The sequence below is a fragment of the Felis catus genome, chromosome D2 (genome assembly GCF_018350175.1).
Source record: "Felis catus isolate Fca126 chromosome D2, F.catus_Fca126_mat1.0, whole genome shotgun sequence".
NCBI lineage: Eukaryota > Metazoa > Chordata > Mammalia > Carnivora > Felidae > Felis > Felis catus.
The window spans coordinates 46282278-46298258 of NC_058378.1; the positions used below are offsets into that span (position 1 = coordinate 46282278).

A 15981-nucleotide genomic window follows, 5' to 3' on the forward strand; every position below is an offset into this window, starting at 1 on the left:
ACTGTTGGTTGTCATGGATATTGTGTCACTCAGTGACCTGTAAATGTGATTTTGGGACATAGCTCCCTACCAGAAATTAACATCAAGAGAAACTATCCTATGAAGAATTGGCATGCTTTCCTGTCTTAGATAAGAACTGTGGAGATCACTTGATTGCCTTTTTTTGCCTCAGGAAATGGAGTTAAATGTAATGCTCACTCATGATAACATTAGCAGCAAAGTTAAACATAAGAACTTCCTTCTTTTGGTGACACCCACCGCCATTTGTTTTAATAACTTTATTTGTCTTTTATTGCAAGCTACCATAAAGCTTTTTGGAAACTGTGATATAATGGAATATGTTTAAACTGCCAAATAGACTAAGCAGTTTGACCCTTTAAAGCTAGTTTTTTGTTTGAATTAGGCTTACTATGTTCTGAGAGACTTCACTAACCCAGACAGTATCTTCCCACGCTTGCAGCTTTTGAAATTTGTTTAAAAATAACGTTTTTCTTAAGGTTATCTATATAAATTATGTCCTGGATCTTTAACTAAAGTTTGCCATTCTCTAAAAATCTATAGGAAAAAGTTATTGTATATTTTTTTCCATAAAATGAAAACCCTGGAAAAAATTGTTCTTTGAACTGATTTATGAGTATTACTTTTTCCTTTAAAATTCTGTTCTTGAAAGTTTTGAATCATAAGGATTCATATGTATTTATTTCTATTTCTATTTTTATTTTTGAGAGAGAGTGTGTGTGCCCATGCGCACAGGTGTGGGACAGAGAGAGAGGGAGAGTGTCAGCTTGGAGCCCAAGGCAGGGCTTAATCCCTAGATCCCAGGATCCCACGAACTGCAAGATCATGACCTGAGCCCAAATCAAGAGTCAGACACTCAATTGACTGAGCCACCCAGGCACCCCAAAACTCATATGTATTTTAATATGAAATTTTATTTTTATTTTATTTCTTTATTTTTTTTAGTGTTTGTTTAATTTTGAGAGAGAGACAGAGCATGACCAGGGGAGGGGCAGAGAGAGAGAGGGAGACACAGAATCTGAAGCAGGCTCCAGGCTCTGAGCTGTCAGCACAGAGCCTGACGCAGGGCTCGAACCCACGAACCACGAGATCATGACCTGAGCCAAAGTCGGACACTTAACCGACAGAGCCACCCAGGCGCCCCTTAATATAAAATTTTAGAGAAACTTTAATTCTACAGGATTTCCAAAATTTATTACCAACTTTGTTCCTAAGATTCTGTAATGAGCTGGCAGTCTCTTTATTGAGTGTATTAGAAAGTACAGACTTCTAATTTCATAAGTCTACCAGCATGGGCGCCTCTCCCTAATACTTTTGCCCTTTTCTTCATGCTCTCAAAAAGGGCTTGGAAACTTCAAAAACAAATGCAAGTTTCTAAGGCTTTCTTTTTAAATTGCTCATTCTTCCCCTCTTCTATTAAGCTGCAGCCACCTATTCTCCTTTTTGTTTTAATTGACGTAGAGTTAACATACAATATTATATTAATTTCAAGTGTACAACACAGTGATTCAGTGTTTATATACATTATGAAGTGATTACCACAACAAATTTAGCCATGTACTCTCCTGTTTTTACCAAATTTTCAGACCAAAGATATAAAATGTCAGGGTGTATTAGTGAAACAGGTGGAGATTGCCCTTTCTGTTTCTGGCAGATTCTTTTCAGCATTGATTAGAGTTGATAAGAGTCAGTGAGTCATTGAGGAGGCTCTGTAGATAATAAATCTGTAGGAACTTTCATACTGTACCCAGCTAAAACTAACTTAAACCAAATAAGTTTGGCTATATGGGTTTAAAAAACTTCAGGTGGAGAAAAAAGTTTAAGTTTTCTTAATTGATTATTTGCTCGTTCTCTAAGCACTTGTTCCTTTTGGGATAGTAGGGTAAATGTAACATGGCATTGCCAAGAAGACAAATTACTTCTGATTCAGAATAAGCATAGGATTTCTTTAATACATTTATCCAGTTTGAAATCCAGTTTGAAAATTTCTGAAGAGCTTTCGATTAACTTTTTAACTGTAATTGTTCATAGAAACATTCTTTCTGTGTAAATATTTTAATATACTAGATTATTTCTGCTCATGCTTTTTTCTTTTATTTGACTTAAAGAGAGAGTATAATGCACAGTTGAGCCTCAAAATAGAATCAAAATTTTATTTAAATTTTGCTACCTCGTGTTCATTTTCAGCCTTATTTGTAAAGTCTGTGTTTTGTTCTGCCTATTTTATAAACAAATTTTTAGAGACAAAATGTATAAGTTTCTTAATTATGTGATTTCTGTGCATAGCTCTCACTTTAAAATTAGATGTGTAGTTAAAAGGCAATACTTCACGTTTGCTTTTGTGAATCAAAGCCTTTTGAAAAATATTTTGTGTTTTAAATTATTCCATTAGCTAAAATTAAAATCACTTTTTTCTTTTTGTGATGTTTTGCAGTTTTTATATAATGCAGTCATATTATGCTTCTTTGATTTTAATGACCTTTTGCTTTGCTTTTCCTTCTTTTGTGCTGCAAACATATAGTGGATTTATGGTCTGTGGGGTGCATTATGGGAGAAATGGTTTGCCACAAAATCCTCTTTCCAGGAAGGGACTGTATCCTTGTGCTGCTGCAGCAGTTTAATTAGTTAGGTGATGAACTTCCTTGTGTTCTCTAATGAAAATAAACATGGTACATTCATATATATATACATATATATATGGTTTTCGTAAACAGATGTAAAGTTTGTGGCTGTTATAGTTCAAAAATTGTTGAGAAAAGAAGCTGAAATATTTGTAGGCTGCATCTGGCAGTAGGACATACAGTCTCTGCTGGTAGTTAGAGCACATTCACTGTCATTCATTTTTATTTTATACTGCTTTCTATAATTTTAAAGTATACATGGTGTATGTGATTTTTTTTTAATGTTTAAATATTTTTTTTTTATTTTAACCAAAATCTTTATGTTAATGTCATTGCATTTTGTTTTCAGTTGACATTTGGTCAGTTGGGTGCATCATGGGAGAAATGATCAAAGGTGGTGTTTTGTTCCCAGGTACAGATCGTATCCTTACCTTTGGCCTAAAATGTAGTTTCTAAAGGTCAAAATGTATGATAGCACTTCAGCTTGGTCAGGTATAATGTATTTGTCTCTCCCTAATAATAAAGTATTGTTAAATTACTCTTTCAAAATACCACCTGCTATTTGACATAGACTTTCCTTTCCCTCATTTATTGTTTTGTATGTTAATTCTGACAACTGCTCAAGTTAATTATCCACAATTACTTGCTGGCTTTGAGTTGATTTATTTAACCTAAATCAAAAATCATGGCTTGCATTAAAATTTCTAATAATTGTACACTTGAGTAAGTCTTAGAAGTACCTTAGGACTTAATATGAATTTTAGAAGTGTCTGTTGCTTCTGTTCATCCTTTTGTTTTTTACCCCCAACACCTCCTCTTTTGTTAATATTCTGTGTGTTTCGTGTTTTTTGGTTGCTGTCTCATTATTCAACATAACATACTGATATTTTCATCAGATAATTTTAGCAGTGATAGTTTTATATGGTGATGAGTAGATTTGGGTTCATTCTTTTTGTTCATCTGACCACTTTTAGTATTCATATTAACAGTGATCTGTTACGTGTTTATCAGCTAGTGACACTTAGAGTTGTTGTAGGACCGGGGATGGAAAAAGCCATACTCACTGGGTTACAGTAAGAAAAGTTGAGTTAGTGTGTAGAGAAGACTTGGAGTATAAAGACTAGGAGGAAAAAGACCAAGGAGTCCTAACCTCACAACTTACCAAAACAGACTCATTTTCTTAAGTTTCAGAGCTTTAAAAACGTTTTCATTAACGTAAGGTAAACAAAGAGTGGCAAAAGAAAATGTCACTTTTGTTAGACCCATCATTTTTATTGCTACAGGTTATTTTCTGTCAGTGTAGAAAACTAAAAAAAGTAGGACAGATTATACGAAATATTTCTTATCCTTCACATTTTCTGATAAGCTGCAAGAAAAGACAGATTTTGTATTCTAGAATTGTGCACAGTTTAAATTCAGATTCCCTGTGAGTAGTAATTGTCATTATTTCTTCAGTCACCTATCATTTGTGTATAGAATTTGTAGGTTTAAGCTTCCATTGTTAGGGTAAAATCAGTATTAGACACACACACACACACACACACACACACACACACGCACATGCACACACACACACAGACAAAGTAAGGTTAACAAAGCTTGTTTATTGATCCTTTCTGTCTGTCTACAGTCATTGCCTTTTACAAGCTGGCTATAAGACAGAAGATATATAACTGCCACATTCTTTCTTAGGGTTTTTTAAATGCCATTTTCTTGTCATTTTAATATAGATATGACTAATGTGTTGAACATTAGATACAGAGTATTTTTCTTAGCTACTTGATATTAGATATTGATCAGTGGAATAAAGTTATCGAACAGCTTGGAACACCATGCCCTGAATTCATGAAGAAACTACAACCAACAGTAAGGACTTATGTTGAAAACAGACCTAAATATGCTGGATATAGCTTTGAGAAACTCTTCCCCGATGTACTTTTCCCAGCTGACTCGGAACACAACAAACTTAAAGGTACTTTTTATAAATACATATATTGAATCCCATTTTGAGAGTGTGTGTGTGTGTGTGTGTGTGTGTGTGTGTGTGTGTGTGTTTATGTTCTTACAGGATATAACCCAGCGTCCTCTCTGGGTAATGGAACAAAGTGAAAGACTTTACTTTTTTTTTGTAATTTTTTTTTTTTGACCATATGTATGACCAGATTTTATAGTAAAATCTGTTCTTTTTAAAACATATACTTTTTGATAAATGATAATGTCAAGTTTCTGAAGTTTATGGTAATTTAAAAACTTTTATGAGGTACATGTACATTAACATCATTATTTTTACAGCCAGTCAGGCAAGGGACTTGTTATCCAAAATGCTGGTAATTGATGCATCTAAAAGGATCTCTGTAGATGAAGCCCTCCAGCATCCATATATCAATGTCTGGTATGATCCTTCTGAAGCAGAAGCTGTAAGTTCTTTTCTTAATGTTTGAAGAATATATTGAGTTAGAGTTAGGTTTGGAGGAGACTTTTTAAATTTAAATAAAAGTATAGATAAATGATGATGGTATTTTTCTGTTTTTGCATGAAATGGTATCTTAAGTTAATGAGCATCTCCAAACACCCCTGACACAAAATAAAGCTACATCCCACTGTTTCTTAGCTTTTTGCCTTGCATTTTACATAATGAGCTAGAATGTTGAACACTTTGGGAAAACATTGTAACTAATTGCAAAACAAATTATTGTGTCCAAAGCATAGCACAATTCTGTAATATAAATAAAATGTGACAATTTCAAAAACTGGAAGAAGAGAAAAAGACAGTTCAACATCTTTTTTTTTTTTTTTTTTTTTGTCATTTTGTTGTCCAAAATTAGTTTCTCTACATAAGAAGGTTGGTCTGATGATGTATTTTTGAAAGCCTCTAATACTTCACATAATTATAAAGAATTTATGTACTCCCAATAAAGCAACTCAATTATTACTGCCCTTGTGTTTTTCAGCCACCACCCAAGATACCTGACAAGCAATTAGATGAAAGGGAACATACAATAGAAGAGTGGAAAGGTAACATTCGCCAAGTTCTTAGAGATGAAGCTGAAAGAGCATCTGAATCTTTGTGTTGATTTAATCATGTTAGGAAAATTAAAGATACTTGTTATTCATAACTGATATTTGGTAAGAGGATTATTAATGTTTTTACAGAGGTAGAAATTAAGTCTCCTCCATCCCTGACTTAATCTGAATCTCTCGTGTTTCCTACCCCAGAGAGACACATCAGTGCTTTCTGAAATTTGTATGTTCTTCCATAGTGTACAGATACACAGACTTGTGTTTGCCGTCTCCCTCTCTTTCTCTCCCACCCTGTTTTAATCACAAATGGTCGTATACTGTTCACATTTGCTTTGTTGATATAATCATTTATCTTCAAGATTCTTCTGTCTCGTTCCACATATCTGGCTCATTTGGCTTAAAAGCTGTTAGCATTCTGCTGTACGACTGTGTCACAATTTCTGTATTTAACTCCCTCTTGAAGAGCTTTGTGTCCAGGCTGTTGTTGTTACAGACAGCTCTGCAGTGTTGTTGTGCACATGTGAGGCCCGTTCGGCCTGTAAGAAAAATCCTATAAAGGGGCGCCTGGGTGGCGCAGTCGGTTAAGCATCCGACTTCAGCCAGGTCACGATCTCGCGGTCCGGGAGTTCGAGCCCCGCGTCGGCTCTGGGCTGATGGCTCAGAGCCTGGAGCCTGTTTCCGATTCTGTGTCTCCCTCTCTCTCTGCCCCTCCCCCGTTCATGCTCTGTCTCTCTCTGTCCGAAAAATAAACATTGAAAAAAAAAAGAAAAAAGAAAAATCCTATAAGGAGATTTGTCAGGCCAAAGGATATTCCCAAATTACTTTCCATAGAACTTATAGCAGTTTATACTTCCATCAGCATTGTGTAGAATGTCTGTTTTACCCCCACCCTCCCCAACCGAGTTAATTTTTAATCTTTGCAACTCTAATATGGTAGTTTTACTTTGTGTATGTGGGTAAACATTAATAATACATTGATTGTCACAGAAATGTTAAAGTGTTTCTTTCATTAAAAGATTCCCTGGAACACTGGAGCCAGATAATTTTTAGATCCTGTTCACTTCCATTTGCATTGTTGTCATTTAGTAATTTGATGACTTTTATAGCCGCATGACTTTGGGCAGGTCACTTGGTCCCTTCTTTACCTTATCTTAAAATGGAGACAGAGGACATCTTATTAAGAGCTAAGTACCAAAATGGTTGCAGGGCTAAAGGTAGTGAGGAGATACAAACTTAAACAAGTGATCTGTCTATAAACCTGTTCGGGAAGAATGAATTTGATTCTTTCTTTTTAGGAATAACCAGAGATTGGTCTTCTCTGAGTTGACTTTAGGGAAACACACAAACCCTCTAGAGCCCACCAGAGTGATAGAATTGAGTAGAACCTAGTATATCTGTATATGTAATAAGTAATGTACAAGGATGTAATTGTGGATCAAAGTGTGTACTAAAATATCTTGCCTGATATTTTTATATACCATTACATTTAGAATAGGCATTTATGTATTTCTTATAACCTTAATAGGCCATCAGTTGTAAAACACACTGCTGTATACCACTAAGAAAACACTGCCAGGGGCACGGAACCATTGATTGTAAGATGCAGCCCCATTTCCAAGATAATAAACTGATAAAAGTGCATCTTAAAATCAGTGTAACACAGTATAGTTGACCCTTCCAGCAATGCAGGGGTTAGGTTAGGGTGCTGACTCACACGCACTTGAAAATTCACATAAAATTTTTGACTCCCCTAAAACAGCTGCTAATAACCTGCTGTTTTCTGGAAGCTTTACCAATAACATGGTTGGTTAGCACAGATTTTAATGTTATATGTATTATATACTGTATTCTTACAATAAAGTATGCTAGAGAAAAAAAATGTTATTAAAATCATAAGAGAAAATTTACAGTACTGTGCATATATTTGTTGAAAAAAGTCCATGTATAACTGGACCCATGCATTTCAAACCCATGTTGTTCAAGAGTCAACTGTATTTTTGTTTGTGTGTAAAGATGTATCTGGAATTTATTCTGTATCTTTTTCTCCTAGTCTAAGTGTAGCTCAGTAATTACCCACAAAATGCCTTTTTTTCTTTTTTCTTTTTTCTTTTTTTAAAGAGGGTGAGTGTTTGGACAGGGGAGGGGCAGAGAAAGAGAGAGAGAGAGTCAGAGAGAGAGAATCCCAAGCAGGCTCCATGCCCAGTGCAGAGCCCAACATGGGTCCGATCTCCCAATTGGGAGATCCCATGATCCCATACGAGATCATGACATGAACCAAAGCCAAGTTGAATGCTTAACCGACTGAGCCACCTGGGTGCCCCGCAAACTGTTTTTTTAAAGATCTGCTTAATGGGGCGCCTGGGTGGCGCAGTCGGTTAAGCGTCTGACTTCAGCCAGGTCATAATCTCGCGGTCCATGAGTTCAAGCCCCGCGTCGGGCTCTGGGCTGATGGCTCAGAGCCTGGAGCCTGTTTCTGATTCTGTGTCTCCCTCTCTCTCTGCCCCTCCCCCGTTCATGCTCTGTCTCTCTCTGTCCCAAAAATAAATAAACGTTGAAAAAAAAAATTTTAGAAACAAATGTGATTTAAGCTCTCACTGAGACAGAACTGAGCATGTGTAGAATGATATGGTATAGTACAGAGTTCTGGTGGAGTAAAAAAGATAAGGCTTCTAACCCCAGCTCTATCCTTAATCCAACTTTAGGAACATTAGTTATACCAGAGATTTTGTTCTTTCAGTATAGTTCATTGTTCAGGATCAGGGTATTGTTACAAACACCTTTGAATCTTAGACTGACACTTAGGGACACTTTACCATTGAAAGGACACTATTAGAAGTCTTTAATGTGTGTAAAAATGTTCAACTTAAAACAGATATCTGTGAGGTTGGCTCTCAGACTTTGAAAAGTTTGTTTTTGTTCACCTCTTTTTCAGAGTTGATATACAAAGAAGTTATGGACTTGGAGGAGAGAACCAAGAATGGAGTTATACGGGGGCAGCCCTCTCCTTTAGGTTGGTTACTATATAAGCTTGGTTAAGGTTATAAGGTTATAAGGTTAGGGTTACTTCTTGTGTTGTAATTTTCAGTTGCATGGATCACATATTGTTTCCCGTATTTATCACTGTTACTATTCAAAGTTTAAGTATAGGGAGTGTAGTTTGGGTGCTTTAATTTGAAACCACTGGTAGGTACACTGTTGTCCCAATATATCATGCTAATATATTGGTAACTGACTCCATAAAATACACATCTTTTTCTATAATACTGACATTCTATTGAAAAATGGAAATTTAAAACCATTTTGTATTGGCATTGTTCTCTTTAAAGAAGAAATTTTTCATAATTCAATATACTTACCAGGATTTTAATAGTCTTTAATTTGGATAAATAAACTAAGCCTTCATTGAAAGATTTAGTATGTCTTTCTCATTAAGTTACCATCTTTCTCATTTTGGTATTGATTTGTTGAACCAAGGCAGTAACATTAAAACTGCCATTAGGAAGTGTTCCATCTAAAAAGAAAACTGGTTTGCAGGAGTTAAACATTTTCTTTTATCACAAGCCATATTTAATGTTAGCACTTATAAAAGCATAAAGCATTGAGAGAAAAAGTTAAATGACAGGTAACATGTATATATTCAGTACAAACTACATGACAGGCACTGGTGGTTTATGTACTTTATTTCATTCAGCCCCTGAGACCTCACTGAAGGGAATATTATGCACATTTTACAGATGAGGAAACTAAAGTTCAGAAGAATTAAATGAACATAAAATTACAAATGTATTATGTAGAAAAGCTAATACTTACAGCCATGTTCATCAGTAACTTCAAATGGCATGGTTTTTCTAGCATCCCATGTGGCCTTTAGCTGGCAGCAGAGACTTTTGGCTACAGAAGTTAGAACAGCTTTATGAAAGAGATGAAATTTGAACTGAACCTTGAAGGCTGAGTAGTGTTTTAAGAGATAGGTCTTGAATTTGAGTAAGACTATGCCATTTTAACCATCCCTTTAAAACTCTTCTACGTTCTGAAAAAAATAAAAATAAAAATATTATATGAATAAGATTTTTAACTATAGTTTCAAATGCCCATTTTGTTATACTATAAACATATTTGTTTAGTTTCTGTGGCTTTCTGTAGCACTTTTGGTTATATTTGTGAGTTTTTGAAATTTTTTATTTTTTAAATCCTTGATCAGGAATACAGTCTTACAAATTATAATATAGATCCTGTTGAAAATAGAAAATGGGGGCACCTGGATGGCTCAGTCGGTTGAGCTTCTGACTTCAGCTCAGGTCCTGATCTCACGGTTCGTGGGTTCAAGCCCCACATCAGGCTCTGTGCTGACAGCTCGGAGCCTGGAGCCTGCTTCTGATTCTGTGTCTCTCCCTCTGCCCCTCCCCTGCTCACGCTGTCTCTCTCTGTCTCTCAAAAATAAATAAATGTAAAAAAAAATTTTTTTAAAAATACATAAAATGATTTTGACAGCTTTTACCTACAATTTAGTTGTAACAAAAGCTATATTATAAATGCTTTAATAGCTGAGTTAATTAGCTTTGTATTGATGTACAGTAGTAGTTATAACTAAATTTAGTTCATGATGGAGCTTTGAGTGGGATTTGAAAAATCCATTATGTGGGAGACTTATATTTCAGAATGCTCTCCTAGTGAGTGGCACATCGGAAGTGTCAGATACTTGAGTAAACTTAATTTCATGAGATAGAGCAGTTTTATCTGTTTTTAACTTATTTAAAGAAACTGGATCTTAAACAGCACTTGACTATGGTTATAAAATAAGTTAGTGGTAAGGACAGGACTGCAGGTTTCTAGACATTTTCTGGATTCTTAGGTATAGCTTAGGGAGAAGAGTGTTAATAACTCAACCCATTATAAAAATATTCAGTTCTTGATTATATGGAAAAAGAGAAGAAAGTCTTTGACAGATTAAACTATCAGATAATCACAATATCATTTCACCTTGAATTTTGGAAATTAAATATATTATTTTTCCCACTTTTCCTATCTTTATTTTGGTTTGGCTAAGTTTGCATGCCTTTGAGGGTGTAGAGACTCACCTTAGGGGGAAATGACTCAGCTACCTAAAATGAAGGATTTTCCCTATTATTGCCAATTCAGATATTTGAGAATTTACTAGATTGCTTTAAAGTTCAGGGAAAAAAAACAAGTACTTTTCTTAGGTATTTGATTTTCAGATTTAGAAGTTAACTATTTAGGGTTGCCTGGGTGTGGCTCAGTTGTAGGTGCCGGACTTTGGCTCAGGTCATGATCTCACTGTTTGTGAGTTCGAGCCCTGCATCGGGCTCTGTGCTAACAGCTCAGAACCTGGAGTCTGCTTCAGATTCTGTGTCTCCCTGTCTCTCTGCCCTTCCCCTGCTTGTGCTCTCTGTCTCTCAAAAATAAAACAAACATTAAAAAATTAAAAAAAAAAAACCACTTAAAAGAAAGTTAACTGTTGAATGCATTTAAAAGTTAATTTTGGGGGCACCTAGCTGGCTCAGTTGGTAGAACATAACGATTCTTGATCTCAGGGTTGTAAATTTAAGCTCCACGTTGGGTGTAGAGATTACTTAAAAAAATTTTTTTTAATTAGAAAATAAAAGTTAATTTTTGTCAAATTAAGCAGTTTGGATAAAATGAAGTTTGGGTTACAAAATAGAGGCATAAAATGTATATTTGGTGGAACCCTTTTATGATTTGAATATTTTGCTACAAGTCTTTGAAGCTAGCTGTGGTATTGTGTACTCTTCAGTCAGAACAGGTACATTTCAGTCAGAACAGGTACATTCTGTAGTGTCCTATGGATTGAATTTAAAATATAATGTCTTTGGTTCACTCTGGCTAGAAACCTAATGGACCGGTCCAGCCCAACACCCTAAAGATTTGCCTATCCCCACTCCCCTGGCTATTTCCTTGTTAGATTTGAAGACAAGCTCTCAGAGGACCTTTTGTATTCTAAAGTGTTTTATGGTTCATCATTAGAATGGTAGAATGATTTCAAGCACTGAGATGCTGGGTTCTGGAGTAGTGGTTTTCAACCTGCTTTGTTTTAGCATCCTTTGAGTGCCTGAAAACTCAGCCCTAGAAATTCTTACTGCTCAATTTGGAAACCACTGCTTTTATTCCATAAATGAGTTCTTAAGAACTTTTGTATAACTTGCATTATTTAATAGGCTCAAGTTTGGAATGACCCTTATTTAGTAATCCCATAGTTCAGAAGTACTTACCTAAGAATGTGAATCACCGTTAACATATTTCCCACCCCGCAAGTGACATTCCTTCCCCTTTCCTAACCCAGCCCCCTTGAAAGGATTTCACTATTGGTTATGTATTCCTGTTCCTTTTTAAAATCCAAGAAATGCTTGTTACCTATACTTTCAGTAAAGGAAACAGTCTTCCCCTACTTTATCTGTTTAATAAATCCATGCTAGCATTTATGAAGTATTTATTAGAGTAAAAATAACAAGAACTTGAGTTTACCCAAATAGGGTTCTTGAGTGACTCTGGCAAGTCCTATAACCTAAACTGGGACAGTTGAACTAAGGACCCTTCCATTTAGAATGAGTTTAGTCTTTGTCTTGGCTTTTTCTTTAAAACAAGATGTGCCAGAATACTGCTTGGAGTTTACAGTGAGAAGATAACATAAGCCATTTTTATTAGGGTAGTGGTTTTTAACTTTTTGAGTTACATATCCCTTTGGATCCTCTGTCCAAAAAAATGCAGTACCGACAGTATTGCATGTATTATCACACACACAAAGCCAAGAGAAAAAAAATGATTGATTACTAGAGGTAGCCAGTACAGTACAGGTAGCTCAGTGTGCAACTCTGTCTGCAACTGATTTGCTGTTTTGTTTCTCATAGCACAGGTGCAGCAGTGATCAATGGCTCTCAGCATCCATCGTCATCATCGTCTGTCAATGATGTGTCTTCAATGTCAACAGATCCGACTTTGGCCTCAGATACAGATAGCAGTCTGGAAGCATCAGCTGGACCTCTGGGCTGTTGTAGATGACTACTTGGGCCTTGGCAGGGGGGTGGGGGGATGGGGAGTCGTTTAGTCATTGATAGAACTACTTTGAAAACAATTCAGTGGTCTTATTTTTGAGTGATTTTTCAAAAATGTAGAATTCATTTTGTAGTAAAGTAGTTTATTTTTTTTAATTTCAAGTGATGTAATTTAAAACTTAAGTTGTGTTTTAAAACAGCAACAAAACTATTGTATTTTTGCTGTAATTAACTGTATAATGTAAACCTAATTATTTTATCATGGTTTAAAATTTTTGCATATTTGCTTTATCTTATGCTGCTGATTTTTTTTTTACTGAATTTGTAAGATTTTGTTTATCAAAGCAACTATTATGTGGTGACTTGCCTATATCATGAATTATTTAAGATTTTTATAGGTTTTTTTTATTAGAATTTTATTTCAAATGTTTTGTTCATGATGCTATCCTTCAGGGTTATGTGCTTATCAATGAAATAACCCCAGAGGAGTGAGGGAAAATAACCTGTAGCCAGTTGTATTCAGGAATAACTACTGTAAATGATGAACGTGTTAAAAAACCTCCAATATTTGCTACTTGCCAATCTTAATTTAATTTCAACAATTGGTAGGTAATCCTACATACTACATTGTTTTTTGGCAAAAGCCCCATCATCTAAATGACAGAATAACTCAGAGCATGTCTTTGAAGATGCTGGGCGTCTACCACCACCCTCCTATTCCCCGCCCCCCCCCCCCCCAACAGAAGCCAAGTAAAAAGAATATGGTATTTTCTGCAAATTTGTGGCATGCTCAAAGATTATGATCACATAAAGTCAAGAGGATACTTCATGAATAATACATTTCAATGCAAATAAACAGATGGTTCACTTCTACTAGCTATGAGCCTGTTTTTGTATACACTGAGTTAATCTACTCAGGCTGTAGGTCCCAGCTGTGGTCTAGAGTCTGGTCTTTCCCTTTCCTGCAGCCTCAGGCCCTTGGACCTGGGACCTTTCTGGTTTCCTAGCATGATATCAGTCAGTTGAGCACCAGTTCTCAAGGCGTTTCTGGCCATTTGATTCTACCTGTAGCATAATCCTATTTATACTAGCTGTCAGGAGGTTCCGAAGCCTACTTCAATTTCTGTAGGTGATGTATCAAATGAGCAATATACCGTTCATCTGAAAATAGTAGCACACAGCCATATATAGGATATCATTTTCTAAGGACTGTTTCTTCACATTGAGCAGAGCAGGCATAAGTGGTGGTTATTCAGTCTGAGTCTTTGTTTTTTTTATACCTGATTTTCAATAAAACATGCAATGTGGATGTTGAGTAGGGTAAGAATGGTGCTGCTCCTGACAAGTGTATGTTAACTGTTTACATTTTCTATCTGCGGAATTATTTCTCCACAACTGAATTTTTCGTAAGTAAATGTCATTGAAGTCTCATTTTCTCTGAAATACATCGTCTGTACGGCCCCAGGCACCTTTTGTTATTTTTGGAACAAGACGGATTTTATATCATGAACTGGGAAATGCATACGTAAATCAGTGACAAGGTTCTAGGCAGGAAGCCCATGGGAATTACTGACCAGTAAGAGCAAGAACTGGTGCATCTCAACATGCAGTGTCTGAAAGTTCGCTTGGCCTGTGATTCGTGTATTTAGTGCCAGATTCCTTTTGAGTTACTTATTTTAGGTTATTGTTAATGTGCAATATTCAGGATTAAAATACGTTAGCCTTTTTAATATGCTTTGATATAGCAAGTTTGTTTTTGATGGTTTTATGTCATGATATCTAGCCTCTGGAGGTTGTCAGCCTTTTTATCAGTCCCTTTTCTACTCCTACAACATGGTGCATTAATTTTGTTAAGCAAATTAGAGTTTTGAGACTGTAACACCTCTAGAGTGGCAGAAACAGGATTGGATTTACGATGTTAGCAGAAATTTGAGCATGAGTGTGTTCTTAGTTTATATTAGTTTGGCAGTTAATTAGCTTTATTTTCCCTAGGATAGATTATTTCACTATTGCACTTTAACAACTGACATGCTTTCAGAAGTTCCCCATATTTTATGTTTGATTGCTAATAAGCCATCTCTGTTGATACAGATTTTGATTAAGCAAGGAAAACCAGGTGTTCTTCCTGTATCATCTGTTGTAAATGCCAGCTCCCCCTTGCCAGCCAGCATGTTTCAGTTGATTCAGAGAAAAGGAATCCTTATTCATTAATGTAGACTAAAATACTTGGCAAACTATATCCTGAAAACAAAGTTTGCTTGTTAAATGTTGTGTGCCCTACGTTTTTAAAATGCAATATCTAAATACAACTTTCCCTCATCCCTTAAATCTGTGAAGTTAAGTACTGATTGTTTTTGTTTTACAGCTTTTTTGAACGTTTAAGACATCTTAAACATTTGTGTGTGATTTAAGAGAAATTACAAGTAAGATTTCTGTCCAGCAGTACTTCCATAAAGCCACCTTGCTTCTCTTAGGGCTTTGGTTTTTCAACTTCATATATATTTAATATATCCATCATCTTACCGTCAAAAAATTATTTTGACTAAGATTTATTGTTCACATTTATATTATTTTATTATTCACCTTTACAGGAAAGAGACACTAATTCTTTTCTCATAGTTCTTCCTGATTTACTACTCTGTTACTCTCTGATGTATACTGACCATTTGTAAAATGATTGTGTTGTTGGGATTGCTTCGTTACAATAGACGTGAATAGAGCATCTCAACTCTTTGACGCTGCTTGCCGAACAGGTCTCATTTTGTCACACACCCTCAGCTGCTGGTGTTCCTGGTATGCACCCTTCCAGGTCGGTAAAGGCACAGTGCTTCACCCCACACGTACTAAGAGAAATGCCAGCCTTTAAATGAGGAGGCCACCACACAACCCCCTTCACGGTACAGAGAAGCTTGGTGGTATGCAAAGCAGCAGACTTGCCTGTACTTTTCACTATTCTGTTCCTTGTTAACCCTGCTGTTTTGTCTAAAAAGATGAAGGTGAAGAGGACGTAAGTGTCTGATAGTGAAATCAGAAGAGGGCACGTGAAGCTGTTTCAGGGTTACAGATAAGACTTGGTTTACACTGTCGGCCAGTATGTGCTACACATATGAAGACTTAACTACTCAGTGTTGCCTAGGCACAAGCCTGCACCACACTTTGAGGTAAAGACATAGTCTATTTTCAAAAATACTGTTGTAGTTTGTTTGTGAGTGTTGTTCATTAGTCACACATTAGCTGTAGAGTGAATGCATGAAGCCCCATGACCCCAGTAAACTTCTCTTACCAGTAGAAAA

General features: G+C 35.9%; 1 protein-coding gene across 6 annotated transcripts in view; it reads left to right on the top strand.

The window, feature by feature from the left end:
• The window catches only part of MAPK8 (mitogen-activated protein kinase 8), a 98080-nt gene extending 83961 nt beyond the window's left edge, over positions 1-14119 (top strand). For 4 of the 6 annotated variants that reach the window (XM_023240656.2, XM_023240655.2, XM_003994155.6 and 1 more), the window contains 6 exons: positions 2989-3060; positions 4429-4611; positions 4932-5056; positions 5591-5654; positions 8593-8670; positions 12550-14119. In XM_023240656.2, the coding sequence (XP_023096424.1) occupies positions 2989-3060; positions 4429-4611; positions 4932-5056; positions 5591-5654; positions 8593-8670; positions 12550-12695 (668 nt within the window). In that variant the 3' untranslated portion in view covers positions 12696-14119. Of the gene's footprint in view, positions 1-2539; positions 2612-2988; positions 3061-4428; positions 4612-4931; positions 5057-5590; positions 5655-8592; positions 8671-12544 lie in introns of all 6 variants that reach the window. The other 2 variants (XM_045040293.1, XM_023240657.2) reach the window with 2 other exon arrangements.
• The last annotated feature ends 1862 nt before the right edge of the window (positions 14120-15981 follow it).